The 18398-nt window shown below is 37.6% G+C and overlaps 1 protein-coding gene across 2 annotated transcripts in view; it reads right to left on the bottom strand.

The window, feature by feature from the left end:
- Window positions 1-18398, bottom strand: part of EYA3 (EYA transcriptional coactivator and phosphatase 3) — a 107799-nt gene that overhangs the window by 56211 nt on the left and 33190 nt on the right. For both annotated transcript variants that reach the window (XM_080801117.1, XM_080801118.1), the window contains exons 2-3: window positions 11645-11745; window positions 807-850 (exon numbers count right to left, since the gene is read on the bottom strand). In XM_080801117.1, the coding sequence (XP_080657243.1) occupies window positions 807-850; window positions 11645-11677 (77 nt within the window). In that variant the 5' untranslated portion in view covers window positions 11678-11745. The remainder of the gene's footprint in view (window positions 1-806; window positions 851-11644; window positions 11746-18398) is intronic.

The following is an 18398-nucleotide window of genomic DNA, read 5'->3' as shown; positions in this document are numbered from 1 at the left end:
GTAATAGGAAGTGCATAGGAAGATATCATATGGGAGTGTGGGGGTAGCTACATGAGCTAGAATGCAGTGTGTGGTACTAAAATAGTCAGATTCTGGAAATTAAGATGTTAGAGGTGATGTAGTTACTGGTTCACAAACAACAGGAAGTAAGAACTGTAGAAAGCAGAAAACCATGGCATTGTGGAAGTGAGAGCATGAGGTGCAAAGAAGCTGCCTCTTGTCCAAGAGGGAATGGAGCTAATGACTAAGGCATTCCATATCCATTTGGATTTCCCTTATTTCTACTTATTCTTCCCATTCTGTTTACTGTACATCTGACTGGAGAATATTTACTGTTATGTCTCTTCCATATATCACAGGACCTGGTAGATAACATGAGTTCAGTACATATTACTGAATAAATAATGAATGAATAAGAAAATATCAGTGCTTATTTGTTTCAAGGACAAACTACTGGAAGGAAATTTTCATCTTAAACCAAAACATAAAGTCTGATGGGGCGCCTGGATGGCTCAGTGGGTTAAAGCCTCTGCCTTCGGCTCAGGTCATGATCCCAGGATCCTGGGATCATATAGGGCTCTCTGCTCAGCAGGGAGCCTGCTTCCCTTCCTCTCTCTCTGCCTGCTTCTCTGCCTACTTGTGATCTCTGTCTGTCAAATAAATAAATAAAATCTTAAAAACAACAACAAAGTCTGAAATGCTAAACTTAAAAAAGAGAGTAGTCAACCCAAATCACGCCCCTATACTAATCAGCATATGAAAAAGACTGTAAGTAGATCATTAAAAAGAAATCCAACTTTACATACCTTAAAGTTTGCTCTCCTGATTCCTGCATCTTGGCTTTTTTTACCTGCAAAAATAATTATACAAAGGCATCAATATAGTGATCTGCTCTTGAAATCATCAAGCTATTCAAATGGCAGGCTAATATTAACTAATAAATTACAAGGTAACCTTCATTTTGTTTTGTTTAGATTTATTTAATTAACCTTTGTTCTATTTTAGAGTTAGAAATGGACTTGGTTTTCACACGAGCTCTTTTCTTTTTAATGAAAAAAGTGTTTTTCAGATTCAAGGTAAAATATTTACCAGATTTTTACTCGAGATAAAATGTTTATCAGAGGGGCGCCTGGGTGGCTCAGCCAGTTAAGCGTATGCCTTTGGCTTGGGTCATGATCCCAGGGTCCTGGGATCGAGCTCCGCATCAGGCTCTCTGCTCAGTAGGGAGCCTGGTTGTGCTCGTTTGCGTGCATGCACACTCTCTCTCTCTGCCAAATAAATAAAAATCTTTACAAAAATTTTTATCAGAATCAAATATCCAAACTTGGATACAAACTAATTGGTTTTAAATTTTAACAGACACATAATTATATTATCCAACAGTAAGTGTGGCAATCTCAATATCATCTACTTATTTATTAATTTATTAAACAGGAATGTCTTTAATTTTTTAAAAAAAGATTTTACTTATTTATTTATTTTGAGAGAGAGCGAGGGAAGGACGAGATTGGGGGGTTGGGCAGAGGGGAAGGGAGAGAGAAACTCAAGCAGAGTGCTGACCTCGATCCCATGACCCGTGAGATCACAACCTGAGCCAAAACAAAGAGTCAGACGCTTAACCAACTGAGACACCCAAGAGCCCCAGGTTATGAGCAATTTAAAAAATATTCTGCATGCTATCATTTTATTCCAGATTTTTGTCTTTTCTAATTCCTTCTGAGCTGAAAGCATTTCCACTGAAATAGTTTAAGAATCCACAAACAGAGGATCAACATTTGACACTGCTAGTAGATTTCCCTGCTTTCATATTACAAAGAAGCTGATTTTAGAGCTCTCGATTAGAATAACTAGTCATTAGTAGAAACAAGCTTAGTATGCTTAGCCATACAAAATTATAGGTCCTTCAAAGTATTTCAAGCCAACAAAAGGCAGAAACACTGTTAAATAATTTTAAACAAAAATATCAGGTGGGAATATAGCTATTTAATATGAATATTTAATACGAATAAATTTAACATCTCAGACTTTATTTCCCTTGATTCAGGTAATTATGTCCCCCTGTAAATCAGGACTCATGTGCCACCTTGGCACTAGAGGCAGGTAAATGAACTCAAAGGATACAGACAAACTTCACAAGTATGGGTTCAAACAATATAATCCAGAAACTGATAGAATGTAAAATAGTATAGCTACTTTGGTAAACAGTCTAGCAGTTCCTTAGATAAGGTAAATAATAAATAAAAGAAATACAAGGCCCATAACATTTCTCATGGACATCTATTCCTCATGAGAAAACATGACAAAATAAATAAAACCACTCTTGGTTTCTTGCTTCTGGCATACCAACACATATTATTATTTACTGCTACTTTAATTTTCATAGGTAAATAAAGAGAAAATCAAGAAAAGGGGGGCATTAAAAAAAACCCTTGGGGTGTCTGGGTGGCATGGTTGGCTGGCTGTCCAACTCCTGGTTTCGGCTCAGGTCGTGAACTCAGGGTCATGGGATTAAGTCCCACAGCGGGTTCCGTGTTCACCTCCCCTCCACTCTGGCTTTTCCCACTCAGGAACTCTCTCTCTCTCCCTCTCTCTATCTCTCTGTCTAAAATAAATAAATCTTAAAAAAAAAACAACAACAAACCCTCCAAGAAAAACAGGCACAGCATAGGGCATATAGTCAATTGCACTGCAATAGCATTGTATGGTCACAGATGGCAGCTACACTTGGGGTGAGCACAGCACAACACAGAGTAGATAAATCACTACGTTCATTTGAAATTAATGTAACATGGTGTGTCAACTAAAAAAAATTTTTTTAATCCTCTAAATTTAAAAAAATTACAGAAGCATATGAAGAAAAACAAAAACAAAAACCTTTGAGGCAGACAAATTCTTACTAGGCATACTAAATTCCAAATCCATAAAATAAAAAACAGATTTGATATTAAAAAAATTCAAAACTTCTATGTGATAAAAGATACCATAAAACCAACCAGGAGATCGAATACTCCTAGGATGATATACGGACTTTGACAAAAGCATTTAACTTACTATAACTGTATGATGTAACCCCACTGAAAGGGGTGGGACATAAAGGAGCTACTTTATGGACAACATTGTGACTGGAAATTGCAAGGTTAGACATAAGGAAAATAAAATTATCTAGGTTACCTGTCTGCCATAATTTCACAAATGACAAAATATATGCTTTTGTTATAAAATGTGCTGTCCTTCCCACCTAAAGATGATAGTACTTACATTAGGTCAGATAATAATGTAATTTTCCAACAGTGGGGATGAATTTATGCTTAGCTCACCCTAAGACTCTCTTTAGGACCAAAGAAATGTATTTGTGACCTGGTATCCAAAACACTCTATATAGTTTTAAGTCATCCAAACAAAGAAAACTGGAGCACTGAGGAATCTAACTTATCATAATCTTAATTTTATTAGAACCACAGAATAACAAATTAAGTTAAGGAAAAAAAGAAATTCCAAAAAAAGAAAAGGGAAGGGCGCCTAGGTGGCTCAGTGGGTTAAGCCTCTGCCTTTGGCTCGGGTCATGATCTCAGGGTCCTGGGATGGAGCCCCGCATCGGGCTCTCTGCTCAGCGGGGAGCCTGCTTCCTCCTCTCTCTCTCTGCCTGCCTCTCTGGCTACTTGTGATCTCTGTCAAATAAATAAACAAAATCATAAAAAAAAAAGGGAACTGGAGCAAAAATTTATTTTTATAATTAAAAATGTTTAATAATTATACAACTTTTTATATAAAATAAATTTTTATACAAAATTATAATTTTTTATAATTAAATTTTATAATTAAAAAATTATAGCAGAGGGCCTTTAAAAATTATTATTATTTTTCTGGGGTGCCTGGGTGGCTCAGTGGGTTAAAGTCTCTGCCTTCAGCTCAGGTCATGATCCCAGGGTCCTGGGATCGAGCCCCACATCAGGCTCTCTGCTCCGAGGGGAGCCTGCTTTCTCCTCTTTCTCTCTGCCTGCCTCTCTGCCTATTTGTGATCTCTGTCTGTCAAATAAATAAATAAAATCTTTAAAAAAATAAATAAAATAAAATTATTATTTTTAAAGATTTTTTTTTTAATTATTTGAGAGAGAAAGACCAAGAGAGAGCATAAGTGGAAGGCCGACAGAGGGAGAAGCAGATTCCCGCTGAGCAGGGAAGCCCAATGTGGGGCTCCATCCCAGGACCCCAGGATCATGACCTGAGCTGAAGGCAGCCACTTAACCAACAGAGTCACCCAGGCACCCACACCATAGGGCCTTTCAAATTTTATTTCACTTTTCATTTATTACAGTGCCAACTCAGTACAAAGAATAAGTAATACTAGAAATGGAGAAAATGTACCTAAAATCATATCTACCAAACAAAAAAAGTTCTGGGGGAAGAAAATGTTATTATCACAGCTCATTTTTTATTTTTTTATAAACATATAATGTATTATTAGCCCCAGGGCTACAGGTTTGTGAATTGCCAGGTTTACACACTTCACAGCACTCACCATAGCACATACCCTCCCCAATGTCCATAACCCCACCACCCTCTCCCGACCCCCCTCCCCCCAGCAACCCTCAGTTTGTTTTGTGAGATTAAGAGTCTCTTATGGTTTGTCTCCCTCCCGATCCCATCTTGTTTCACTTATTCTTTCCCTACCCCCCAAACGCCCCACGTTGCATCTCCACTTCCTCATATCAGGGAAATCATATGATAGTTGTCTTTCTGCAACTGACTTATTTCGCTAAGCGTAATACCCTCTAGTTCCATCCACGCCATCGCGAACGGCAAGATTTCATTTCTTTTGATGGCTGCATAGTATTCCATTGTGTGTGTGTGTGTGTGTGTGTGTGTACATACATATATATATATATATATGTATATATATATACACGACATCCTCTTTATCCATTCATCTGTTGATGGACATCTAGGTTCTTTCCATAGTTTGGCTATTGTGGACATTGCTGCTATAAACATTCGGGTGCACGTGCCCCTTCGGATCACTACGTTTGTATCTTTAGGGTAAATACCCAGTAGTGCAATTGCTGGGTCATAGGGTAGCTCTATTTTCAACTTTTTGAGAAACCTCCATGCGTTTTCCAGAGTGGCTGCACCAGCTTGCATTCCCACCAACAGTGTAGGAGAGTTCCCCTTTCTCCACATCCTCGCCAGCATCTGTCATTTCCTGACTTGTTAATTTTAGCCATTCTGACTGGTGTGAGGTGGTATCTCATTGTGGTTTTGATTTGTATTTCCCTGATGCCGAGTGAAGTATCACAGCTAATTTTTTACCTTTCATGGCCCATTATTTGCCTTGACTTGGGCAATTATGCTCTCTTATAAATCAAGCATAGAAGACATGCACTGCCTTGGTACTCCAGGAAGGTAAACTAACTTAAAAGGATACAGACAGATTTCACTGGATTACAGAAGTATGGGTTGAAACAATACAATCCAGAAATTAATAGAACGTAAAATAGTGTAGCTACCTTGGAAAACAGTTTAGTAGTTCCTCAAAAGGTTAAATACAGAATTACCATATAACCCAGCCATTTGATTCCTAGCTATATAACCAAGAGAAATGAAAACATATGTCCATAGATGTTCATAACAGCATTTTTAAAAAAGATTATTTATTTATTTATTTATTTGACAGAGAGAGAGAGATCACAAATAGGCAGAGAGGCAGGCAGAGAGAGAGGAAGGGAAGCAGAGAGAAGAGAGCACAGAGCAGAGAGCCCGATGTGGGGCTCGATCCCAGGACCCTGGGATCATGACCTGAGCCGAAGGCAGAGGCTTTAGCCCATGGAGCCACCCAGGTGCCCTGTTCATAACAGCATTATTCAAAATACCCAAAAAGTAAAAAAACATGAATGAATGGACAAATAAAATGATAAACTGAATGATGAGTGATAAATTTTAAAAATCCATACAATATTATTTAGCAATAAAAAGGAATGAAGTACTGAGACATGTTGCAATATAAATGAACCGTGTGAAAAGACTAGGCTAGGTGGAGGAAGCCGGTCACAAAGAATCACAAATTATATGATTCCATTTACATGAAATGTCCACAAATCAGTAAATTTTTAGACAGAAATTAGATTAGTAGTTGCCCAGGGCTGCAGGGGATGGGGGGGTTGGGGGGTGACTGCTAATGGGTATGGAGTTTCTTTTGGGAATGATGAAAATGTTTTAAAATGGATTCTGGTGACGACTGAAAAACACTGTGACTATACTAAAAACCACTGAATTGCATCTTAAAATGAGTATGTGAACTGTATCTCAAACCTGTTATTTTTTAAAAAATGACATTATCTTATGGGCATGTTATGACTAAAGATAACACACAAAAAAAACAACCACTGACAAATTTGTGAATCAGGGTTCTATTTGTGTCTCTGCTTAAAAAAAACCAATTATGCTTTTAACGTAACAGAGCAAGGGAATACTAGTAACACAGTACAGGAATTCAGAATATCCACGTTCTGTGGATGACTGTGATTTTTTTCGGATGATCAATGCTGGCTCTGCAATGACATCTCAAAGTTTTAGGTTTACGAGATAAAACTGCTTCATGTCTGGAGGAACAGAACTCATTAGAAATAACTTAGATCCTTGCTTATACACACAGGAATGAAAATATTTTTAAAAATTGAGGTATGCTATCCTTTACAGTTTACCCTCCTTCATAGAGAAGACAACATCACGGGTTGTTGAGTCAAGATGTTCTCTCCTCACCACCTGTTCCACCTCTTTCTTCTCTTTACCCTCTAAGCCCCAAACACAATATTTAAGCCCTTTTTACTGTTCTCAAAAATGTTTCCCAAGTTTCGCTCTTTTCTCTGTTTTAGCCTAGAGAGTACACTATGGTTATAAGCATCTGCCACCTCTGTTGTCTATAAGTATTAGGAATTTCTTTTAAAAATTTAAACATGGGGCACCTGGGTGACTCAGTTGGTTAAGCATTTGCCTTCCGCTTAGGTCATGATCCCAGGGTCCCGGGATCAAGCCCCACATCAGGCTCCCAGCTCAGCAGGGAGCCTGCTTCTCCCTCTCCTCCCTGCTTGTGCTCTATCTCTGTTTCTCTCTCAAAGAAATAAATAAAATCTTTTAAAAATAATAAAAATAAAACAAAAATAAAAATTTAAACACAAAAGCCATGCTCATATTTTAAAAAAAATCCCAGGGCGCCTGGGTGGCTCAGTCATTAAGCATCTGCCTTCAGCTTGGGTCATGATCCTGGGATCCTGGGACAGAGTCCCACATTGGGCTCCCTGCTCAGTGGGAAGCCTGCTTCTCCCTCTCCCACTCTCCCTGCCTGTATTCCCTCTCTTGCTGCCTCTCTCTCTGTCAAATAAATAAATCTTTTTTTAAAAAGCATCTTAAAAAACATTTTTTATAAATTAAAAAAAATCCCTAACATTCAGATATGTGTAAAATAGAAAAGATCTTATTCCAACCCATCACCTCCATGAAATAATTAGTATTAAGTTTGCTGTATATTCTTCTTCTTTTTTTTTTTTTTTTTAAGGTATGGACTGTTTTTTTTTAAAGATTTTATTTATTTACATGACAGAGAGAGAGAGAGAGAGAGAGATCATAAGTAGGCAGAGAGGCAGGCAGAGAGAGAGGAGGAAGCAGGCTCCCCACTGAGCAGAGAGCCCGATGCGGGGCTCGATCCCAGAGATCATGACCTGAGCTGAAGGCAGAGAGTTAACCCACTGAGGCACCCAGGCACCCCTATATATTCTTCTAAAAATTTTTCCTATGCATGTGTATCTTTTAAAAACCTGAGTTCGAGGGGCGCCTGGGTGGCTCAGTGGTTTAAGCCTCTGCCTTCGGCTCAGGTCATGATCTCAGGGTCCTGGGATCGAGCCCCGCATCGGACTCTCTGCTCAGTGGGGAGCCTGCTTCCCCCCCTCTCTCTGCCTGCCTCTCTGCCTACTTCTGATTTCTGTCAAATAAATAAAAAATAAAATCGTAAAAAAAAAATACTTTAAAAACCTGAGTTCGAAAAGCACCCCTGACGGCCATAAAGGAGTTTTTAAAGTGCTTATGGCTTGCCAGGGACAGTCTTGGTTTACACCTCTCACCTCAAAACCAAGTCTGGTTAGTGTTCCCTTTTACTCTTCAAGAGTATTGTCCAGTTCAGACAATAATACAACCGCTTCAGTGTATCTGAAAAAGATGAAGACTGGGCTGTGGGAAGGGGGTGGGGAGGAGACTGAGTAATTTCAAGGTCTCTGGTGACCACAGAGCGAATCACCTGACTGCAGAAGACTGAAGACTGACTGACAATAAAGGAGAGTGAAAGAGAGAACCCAAAGCTAGGATTTATGTTGCATTGTGAACAATGACCTGAACAAAGCTTAAGATGGAGGAAGTTAAGTAGCAAAGAAATAAGAAAGGGGGGGCACCTGGGTGGCTCAGTGGGTTAAAGCCTCTGCCTTTGGCTCAGGTCATGATGCCAGGGTCCTGGGATCAAGCCCTGAGTCGGGCTCTCTGCTCAGCAGGGAGCCTGCTTCCCTTTCTCTCTCTCTGCCTGCCTCTCCACCTACTTGTGATCTCTGTCAAATAAATAAATAAAATCTTAAAAAAAAAAAAAAGAAGAAAGAAAAGTAACAAGAAAGGGATAATTCAGTAGGAAAGAGACAAGACGAGCTAATGAGAGTAACATAACTCCAGCTAATGATGCCCACCAGTAACATCTCTTTATGTATACAGGTAACAGTAGGGTTAAAACTCTCGGTTTTATTTATTATCATCAACTTGGGATAGTACCATTTTTTTCTACTCAAATTTTAGACCTCTGCTACAGCCTGTGAATACTTTTCTCCTCAAAGTACAATATTTACTCTTCATACTCTAATTACTTTTAACAGTTCATAAATATTCATGTTTTTTAAAAAATTTCATGTTTTCTTAGATTCTATATTTGTCTATTTGGCATCCATTCATCATAAGGACAAACTATAGACCAAAGCTGTGTACATCTCCCTTGTGATGCAGTGCCCATACTCTGATCCATCTCCTTTCCAACTTACATACCAAGTCAGTATTTCCCCTGCTCTAATCATCCCACCCAGAGGCAGACACCAGACACCTACTGACAGCTGCAATGCCCCAAAAGCCCTCGGAATTATTCCAACAAACTAAACCTAAGTTGTTTACCTTCCCTTGCCTGTGGTAACCCCAAAAAAGCCTGTGGCCTATGCATTCCCGTTGCTCCTTCCTGCCTCCTAACTGACACTGGTGCTTCTCCCTCTGGCCCTGGGTGGTGTGCCATCCAGGTGTGCCATATCTAAGGACTATGAGTAACATTAAACTTTTCTTTCAGTGGCACTGACCTCCCCATGCCGTCACTCAGTTACCTTTATAAATTAAGACTCAGGCACAAATCAAAATAAATGACACCCTGTGACAATCACCATTTACAATCAGTAGAAAATTTGTTTTTAATATGCTTTAATTTTTCAAAAATGCTTTAATTTCTCACCTTCTTAAGTTATAGTCAGGTTTTGCACATCGTGTTATAGAAATTGAACAGAACAGCAAGGAAATGAAGCAGAGCAGAAAAGATGACTCACCAGCAGGTCAGCCTCACAATTCTCATTACCTTCAATAAATACAGAGTTACTAATAATACCCATTTCAATAGTGTGTCAGCTAGACCTCCTGACTAGACTTCTGTCTTGCTACATAAAAACTCAATGACATAATTTTCTTTGGCATACTTAATGCCTCTAATTCAGCTATGTGTTCCCATAGTACATATCCTAGGAACACTGCTAAGGATGATTTTTAGTTCTACCATTTCCCTGATTATTGTTGCCCCATCAGGGATAAGGGATGACACTTCATATGTTTCAAGGTCATTTTACCAATTGCTTATGTCTTTCTAGTTTTATTTATTAAAAAAGATTTTCTTTATTTATTTGTCAGAGAGAAAGAGAGAAAGAGCAGCAAGCAGGTGAGAAGCAGACTTCCTGCTGAGCAGGGAGCCTGATTTGGGACTCGATCCCAAGATTCCCGGATTGTGGCCTGAGCTGAAAGCAGATGCTTAACCAACTGAGCCACCCAGGCGTCCCGCTCTTTCTAGTTTTATACTTACCTTAAGAAAGAGGGCTAAAAGAATAATGGCAAAGTAATCATTAGCATGAACTCTCAATGTAAAAGCAAATATTAAAAATGTATTAAAGGACTTGATGCAAGCCGGTGCCCATCCTTCTGTGATATAAAGAATACATCTAGAACATGAAAAACATGCCCTATCATCTGCTTTCAAAACTCAATTTTTTTCCAAGTTGGATTTTCATAAATGTAAACATATTATCATTCTACATTCTTTCTTACCATGAAATGCAAGAGGCTCATTCAGGATAGTAAATTGCCTTAGAATTTATCTAACTTCAGAAAGAGAAACAACACAAAAGGAAAAGATTCTTTAATATAAAAGTATCTTGAGAGGCGCCTGGGTGTCTCAGTCATTGAGCGTCTGCCTTCAGCTCAGGTCATGATCCCAGGGTCCTGGGATCAAGCCCCGTATTGGGCTCGCTGCTCAGCGGAGGCCTGCTTCTCCCTCTCCCTCTCCCCTGGCTTGTGTTCTCTTTCTCACTGTATCTCTGTCAAATAAATAAATAAAATCTTGAAAAGAAAAAAAAAAGTATCTTGAAAGAATGATTACTATTGTTTTCCTATTATATTTTATTTATTTTTTAAGTAGGCACCATGCCCATGGTGGGGCTTGAACTTACAAACCAGAGATCAAGAACTGGATGCTCTACTGACTGAGCCAGCCAGGTGCCCCTGCTTTCCTTTTTTAAATGCTAAGAGTCAAAATACAGAAAGAGCAAAAACAAACAAAAGGCCATGGCAAAGGCAATAAATCTGTATCACCTGGGGACATTTACAATTTTTATTTATTTATATTAAATATTTAAAAGAAATTAAGACTCTAACCTAGACTCTAGGATCTTATCTATTTTTAACAATTAGGTAGTGGTCAAATTATACTTTTCTTCAATTATTTTTTTTTATATTAAGTCAATCAGAGAAATTTAGGTAAAGATAAAACTAAGTTTTCAGGCAGAAATGGTATATATACTGTTTTACTGGTAAACAGATGTCCTCTTTTATTTTCTAAAAACTTTAAGAATAGCCATTGGTGTTTTTTCTATTTTAATGACATTTCCAAACACAATATATACTTTGTTAATACTGTATTTTCTGAGCAGACTCCCTAGAATTAAGCTAACAAAACTGAATTTAAGAACACTGTTTTCTTAGAAGGGAAATATTAGGAAGTCTTCTCCTTATTTTTATTCTAATTTGGAATCTCCAGTATAACTGAGCAATATTTAAAATCTTTCACAATTAGCTTTTCTATAAAGAACTTAAATTGGGGCGCCTGGGTGGCTCAGTGGGTTAAAGCCTCTGCCTTCAGCTCAGGTCATGATCCCAGGGTCCTGGGATCAAGTCCTGCATCGGGCTCTCTGCTTAGCAGGGAGCCTGCTTCTCCCACCCCCCTCGCCTGCCTCTCTGCCTACTTGTGATCTCTGTCTGTCAAATAAATAAAAATTTAAAAAAAAAAAAAAAAGAACTTTAAACTGTTAAAGGAGACACTTACTGGTTGTTCTGGTAAGTCTTGCTCTTCTTCCATGAGGACCAGTATTCCTTCCTAACGTTTATGTGGCTGGATTGCGAGTGTCTGTCAGCAGTCTTCACTGTCTGTTTAAAAAAGGGGGGATTCAAAGCTTTATGAACTCTTAAAGCATTATCATTGAGGCCATCAGAGAATAATTTTTTTAAACTTTTTGTTACTCCAAGCTTTCTACGTGAGCCCCAATCTCAAAATCTCAAACCTGCACGTGGCTTTTCAAAATTGACATGCTGCACCAAGTCAAGATAGATGCACACAATGACCTTTATACTGCCTAGCAAAAGCCAACACGTGGAACCCCTTCTGCTGTACTTAAAACCCGGTTACTATAGTGCCTAATGCACTAAACATCTTATAATGACAGCCATGTGCAGGTAACTAAAACATGATTTTAGGATTATTGTTACATTAAAAATGATAAAAACTAGCCTAGGAAGTCAGTAAGTTATGATAACATCTAACCTGCTTGAATGTGGAACATTTACATAACTGTTAACACAGACACACTGAATCACTTTAAATGGGACAAACTGGAATATCAATTAAATACTTTCACAACCAACTATCTGTATATATGCAATTAATTTTAAAGAAAATTCTTCTGGATTTCTTTTAGTAATTCAAATAAATAAGTAAAGCAGTCTACTGCCATACCACCCTGAACGCGCCCGATCTCGTCTGATCTCGGAAGCTAAGCAGGGTCGGGTCTGGTTAGTACTTGGATGGGAGTAAAGCAAAACCTTGAATTTTAGAACTAAGGAAAATTATGTAAAACTAAGACCTAATTTTATTCTGAAATAATAAGCTCCACTAAATGTATTACCTAGTCAATATTTTTATCATTTGAGAGAAAAAGAGAGTGTATGCACGCAGTGGGGAGGAGCAGGCGGAGAAGGAGCAGCAGACTCCCTGCTGAGACTGATGCAGGGCTTGATCCCAGGACCCTGAGATCATGACCAGAGTCAAAGGTAGATACCAGGAGCCCCACTATCTAGTCAATTTTTAAGCAAACTCTACCTTCTCAGACCCCGCACTTCCTGTCATGATTTTTCATACTAAAAAAGAAAAATAGAGGACTCAAAGCCCCACATTTACTGGTATGAACTTCCTACTGTGGCCTGCTGGCAAGAAATAGGTAGATATCATTAAACTAAACACATTATAAAAACAAAAACTCCATATCTATTCAACACAAATGAAAATGACACTTCTCCAAAACAGATGTGACCATTTATGCTTTTAATGAAGGTCGCACCTATTTTACTTCTACCAACCACTGTAACTAAACATATAAAAGCGAAATCAAGTATAGAACCTTATTGCTGAAGTAACGAACAGAGATTTTTTTTGAAAAATGCTCTCTGTCAAATAAATAAATAAAAATTTTTTTTAAAAGGGGCGCCTGGGTGGCTCAGTGGGTTAAGCCTCTGCCTTCAGCTCAGGTCATGATCCCAGGGTCCTGGGATTGAGCCCCGTAACGGGCTCTCTGCTCAGTGGGAAGCCTGCTTCCCCCTCTCTCTCTGCCTGCCTCTCTGCCTACTTGTGATCTCGCTGTCAAAAAATAAATAAAAATTAAAAAAAAAAAAAACATGAAAAGGGAAATGAAAACCTTCAGTTGTGCCAATATTACCCCTCCCCTCTTTTGCTCTATAGCGATGCAATACAACACACTTTATTTTACAGCCACACTCCAGAATGAGAAAAAGAGGGAACACACACGTGATTAGAGGCAGAACAGCCCAACTCTACCATGGCTTTACTCCCTTCCCTGACCTAGATGTCAAAAGAAAAAAGGTTTAAAGGTCAGAAGCGCTTGGTGATCAATACTCACGTGTAGCTCATACAGAGCCCCAAAAGCCAAGTTCTCCAACTACATGACGCAGGTAACTGGTGCTGCAGAATTACAGGGCGCAGTAACTAAAGCCCACAGGAGCTATCTTGCCTGAATTTGTTTTGCTCTCCTCAGAAGAGCATAATCAATGTGACGTGAAACGGATTCACAACTGTGAAAGATGAAACATTTTTATGTTTTATCAGCTTCTACCTATCTTAGATTTAAATCGAAATGTCTTTATTTTATGGGCTTTTAATACTGTCTAAATGTACTAATGTACATATATAATTTCATCCCCAAAGGAGCAAAATAGGGCCAAATCATGAGGGAAGTGTGATACCTTTAGTAACTCATTTGTTGGATTTTTGTGTGATCATCTCTCACCTAAACAAAAAGTTATAGTATTCTATGTTTTACTTGATTGAAAGCCATATGTAATCATTGCATTCTCTAATTAGTAGATTCTCAGCACAGGAGAGGGAAGGGATACTCCTCCTCATGGGGGAAGGGTTATAAAATCTACCTCTGAGCAAGAAGAAGGTAAGAAATTTTGTTTTAAAAAAGGATACTCAATAACATGTGCTTCAATTTTAAACACAGGAACTAACTGATTTTAAAAATATAAACATTAAAGGAGAACTTTTTTTATTGGTCAAAAGGGATCATAGGTTTTACAAGGTAAAAAATACTACTCTTAATTGTGGGGAAATAAATTCTCAAGTCATACAAAATCAAATTTAAAATCTTGAATTTTGTTTTCTAAAAATACGGCAAAATAACAGTGATTTTATAATGAAAGGGAAGGAATTTTCCATTTTTCTTAAGACAAATTGTATGGTAAGTCGCAAGAAAACTCTAAGGGAAAATTGGAAGACATTCTTTCTGCCTCTCCTATTTCTTGTTTGAAAATAAGCACTATCGTTTCCATCTTAAAAATTACCTTTATTTTCTCAGCTTTTCAATTTAGGGGAATAAAAGGGTCATAATTTCTATAGTTAGGAAAAAATTTTAAAAATCAAGTAGCTGATCAATGATCACCAACAATTTTGATCATTTAAAACAAATGAAAGCAGGGGTGCCGGGGTGGCTCATTTGGTTAAGCATCTGCCTTTGGCTTGGGTCATGATCCCAGAGTCCTGGGATCAAGTCCCATGTTGGGCTCCCCGAGCCTGCTTCTCCCTCTCCCTGTCTACTGGCTCTGCCTACTTGTGTTCTCTCTCTCTCTCTGTCAAATAAATAAATAAATAAAATCTTTAAAAAAAATAAATAAATAAAACAAATAAAAGCAATCTTAGGGGCGCCTGGGTGGCTCAGTGGGTTAAGCCTCTGCCTTCAGCTCGGGTCATGATCTCAGGGTCCTGGGATCGGGCCCCATATCACGGGCTCTCTGCTCAGCAGGGAGGCTGCTTCCCCCTCTCTCTCTGCCTGTCTCTCTGACTACTTGTGATCTCTGTCTGTCAAATAAATAAATAAAATCTTAAAAAAAAAAAAAAGGCAATCTTACAATGAAAGCACATGATTTATTACAACATCTTCTGGGATTCTCTTGGCAACAAGTAAAATGCCTAAAACCGCAAACTTACAAATTTACAAGTAATTTAAAAATTATTTGCAAATAATTTAAATTTACAAATTTAAATTTTTCCAAAATTTATAATTTGACTAATCTGAAATATAAGGACTTACTAAATACAAGAATTCAAATATTTGTCACATTCCTAGAACTTCTCAATGTGCTAAAACTTTAATATTAAGATCTCATACCATTTTCTGTAAGTGCACAGGCTTATAATCGTCACATTTTACTAGCAACCAGATGAAAGTGCTGTATAACACAAACAGCGGTCCAGTATTTGATACTTTAAAAAGTACACAATTACTATACAAATCTTAGTATTCTCTTTTTCATGTACTAGTTCTAGAGTTTAATAATCTAAGTGGGTTTTTGTAAACCACTAATGTAACCTGCATTATTCTACACTAAATGAAATTCATCTTCTAAAATACCCCAAAATACAATGACTTGACATAGAAGTGAAAAGTGGATTCTTAAGTGCAACTTAAGTGCACTTAATGAATACAGTTCATTATATAAATTGGATTCTTTAAGTGCAACTTAAATGAATACAGTTACTTATAACTTAGTCAAACAGCCAGTGAAATTACAAAACACGCTGTGAGTTAATCTTTTAAGTGCTTTTAAGTATTTGGATAGTAACGTCTTCTCACAATTTCCTAGTTTCAATTCTTACTGTTGATTTCTTTTTTTTTTTTTTAAGATTTTATTTTTATTTATTTGTCAGAGAGAGTGAGCGCACAGGCAGAGGCAGATTGGCAGGCAGAGGCAGAGTGGCTGGCAGAGGCAGAGGGAGAAGCAGGCTCCCTGCCGAGCAAGGAGCCTGATGTGGGACTCGATCCCAGGATACTGGGATCATGACCCAAGCTGAAGGCAGCCGCTTAACTGACTGAGCCACCCAGGCGTCCCTCTTACTATTGATTTCTAAATACACCTCTTTTATCATGCGAGTTTGTCAGTATCTATATAGATTTATGGACAGAAATCTAGGAAAATCTACAATCGAGAACAGAAATGGTATTATTTCTGAAGACTTTCCCTATCTGCAAATGCTGACAATGAAAAAATAAGGAATTCTGTTTGGATTCAAAAAGGTTCATAAATAAAGCAGGATACTTTTGTAATATGGCAGCTATAATTTCTCTTTTTAATCCTTAAATGTTAGAAGGGAAATAATTAGTAAATATCTTACTTCAAAATTCTAATTAGATTCCTACCTGATAATTTCTGTTTTGTACCAAGTTGAACATACTATTCACCCTTTAACTGTAAATGGCTACAAGCAAAAACCTAGGTTACTGCAATGTTATTACAGCTCTCAAGTACAGAAAGGGGGAAAAATATATATATGTGTGTGTGTATATATATATATATATTCTACATACACACATATAAAGAACAGAATAAAGATCAAATTACTTTCAAAGAAAATAAAGTATACACTACTCCTAATTATAACATCAAAGAGAAGTGTCTAAATAGAGCACAACATTCTAATTGTAGGTCCTAGAGGGGAAACTTTCATGTGGCTAAGTGTGCACAGATTAACTGAATATCGTTCATATAATTCTAAAGAGAAAACAGGTAGCTCATAAATTTAATCACTGACCACACTGTATTTTAGAAGTCTACTTAACATTTCTTCCAAGGCCATATATGTATATGTATATCTATCTATCTATATATATATATATTTTAGAACACACTAAATAAAAGGCTAAAGAAATTTCCCTGGGGAAAATGAACAGCATCCTTTCCAAAATTAAATATATCTCAGCAATAATAGTTATAAATAAAAGTAATCTAAAAATAAGTATCAAAAAAGTGGTATATCATCACTTAAGATTATTAACATGGATTGGGACACCTGGGTGGCTCAGTGGGCTAAAGCCTCTGCCTTCAGTTCCAGTCGTGGTCCCGGGGTCCTGGGATCAAGCCCCACATCGGGCTCTCTGCTCAGTGGGGAGCCTGCTTCCCCTTCTCTTTCTCTGTCTGCCTCTCTGTCTACTTGTGATCTCTGTCTGTCAAATAAATAAATAAAATCTTTAAAAAAAAGATTATTAACGTGGATTACTTTAGGATTTAAAAGTACATAATTAGTAAATGTCCACCATGGTATCCTCAAATACAATTATGTGTGTGCCTTGAAGAATGAAAACAGTAAGCAAAATACCATCTTTTAACGGCTTTAAGACAACTGCTTTAAGTATTGTTATTCAACAATAACAGATCTATTCTAAAGGAGATCCTTAAATGAATTCAGAAACTAGCACCCTAATACCCAAAGTACCAAACATAAAACCTAAAGATACCTCTCAAACTCTAATTTATAAACTAAGAGGCCTTATAAGGCAAAATCATAAAAGGAATCAGGAAAAATGATTTCAAAATATAAGAAAACATTTCTGTGGTCTCTTACAGAACATTGCTTATTAGTAGTGTCAGGGGGCATGTAGTAATTTGGCCTTCATAATCCATAGAACATATACATTAGTTTCAAACAAGAAGAGAACAACGGTTTATTCTAATACCTACAAATGTCTTATGAAAATTAGGCAAAAATAACAATGAGTATCTTGGAGGAGTGGAGAATTATTGAGGGAATTAAGGAAGATTTACCCTACAACAGCATTTAAAACCAATTACAGTGGGAAGGATAAGAGCAATCATTTACCAAGCATATATAATACAGCCAATATTTTTACATTTATTGTCTTACCTAGTTTTTTTGGTTTTGGGGTTTTTTTTTTTTTTTGGTCTTACCTAAGTTTTATCTCCACAACGATCCTAAGACACAAGTGTTATCTTCATATTATGGACAAGGCAACTAGGACTCAGATTTAAACAATTTGCCTGAGAGTAACAGCAATAATGTTCCAGGTTAAGGCAGAAATATACCAAATAAAGAGGCTGGAGGATGATGGTGATGGTTGCACAACACTGTGAATGTACTTAATACCACTGAATGGTATATTTAAAGTGGTTAAAACAGTTAATTCTGTTATATATATTTACCATAATAAAAAGATATAAAAAGACCCATGAGGGGCACCTGGGTGGCTCAGTGGGTTAAGCCTCTGCCTTCAGCTCAGGTCATGGTCTCAGGGTCCTGGGATCGAGCCCTGCATCAGGCTCCCTGCTCAGCAGGCAGCCTGCTTCCTCCTCTCTCTAGGCCTGCCTCTCCACCTACTTGTGATCTCTGTCTGTCAAATAAATAAATAAAATATTTAAAAAAAAAAAAAAAAGGACCCATGAAACAAGAAATACCAAAGCAATGATCAAATCTAAATAGAGCTTACAAACTAGAATTT

This window comes from Martes martes (assembly GCF_963455335.1).
Source record: "Martes martes genome assembly, chromosome: 4".
NCBI classification, from domain to species: Eukaryota; Metazoa; Chordata; class Mammalia; order Carnivora; family Mustelidae; genus Martes; species Martes martes.
Note: the sequence above shows the minus strand (reverse complement) of the source record. Positions and strands in the feature narration are given on the sequence as shown.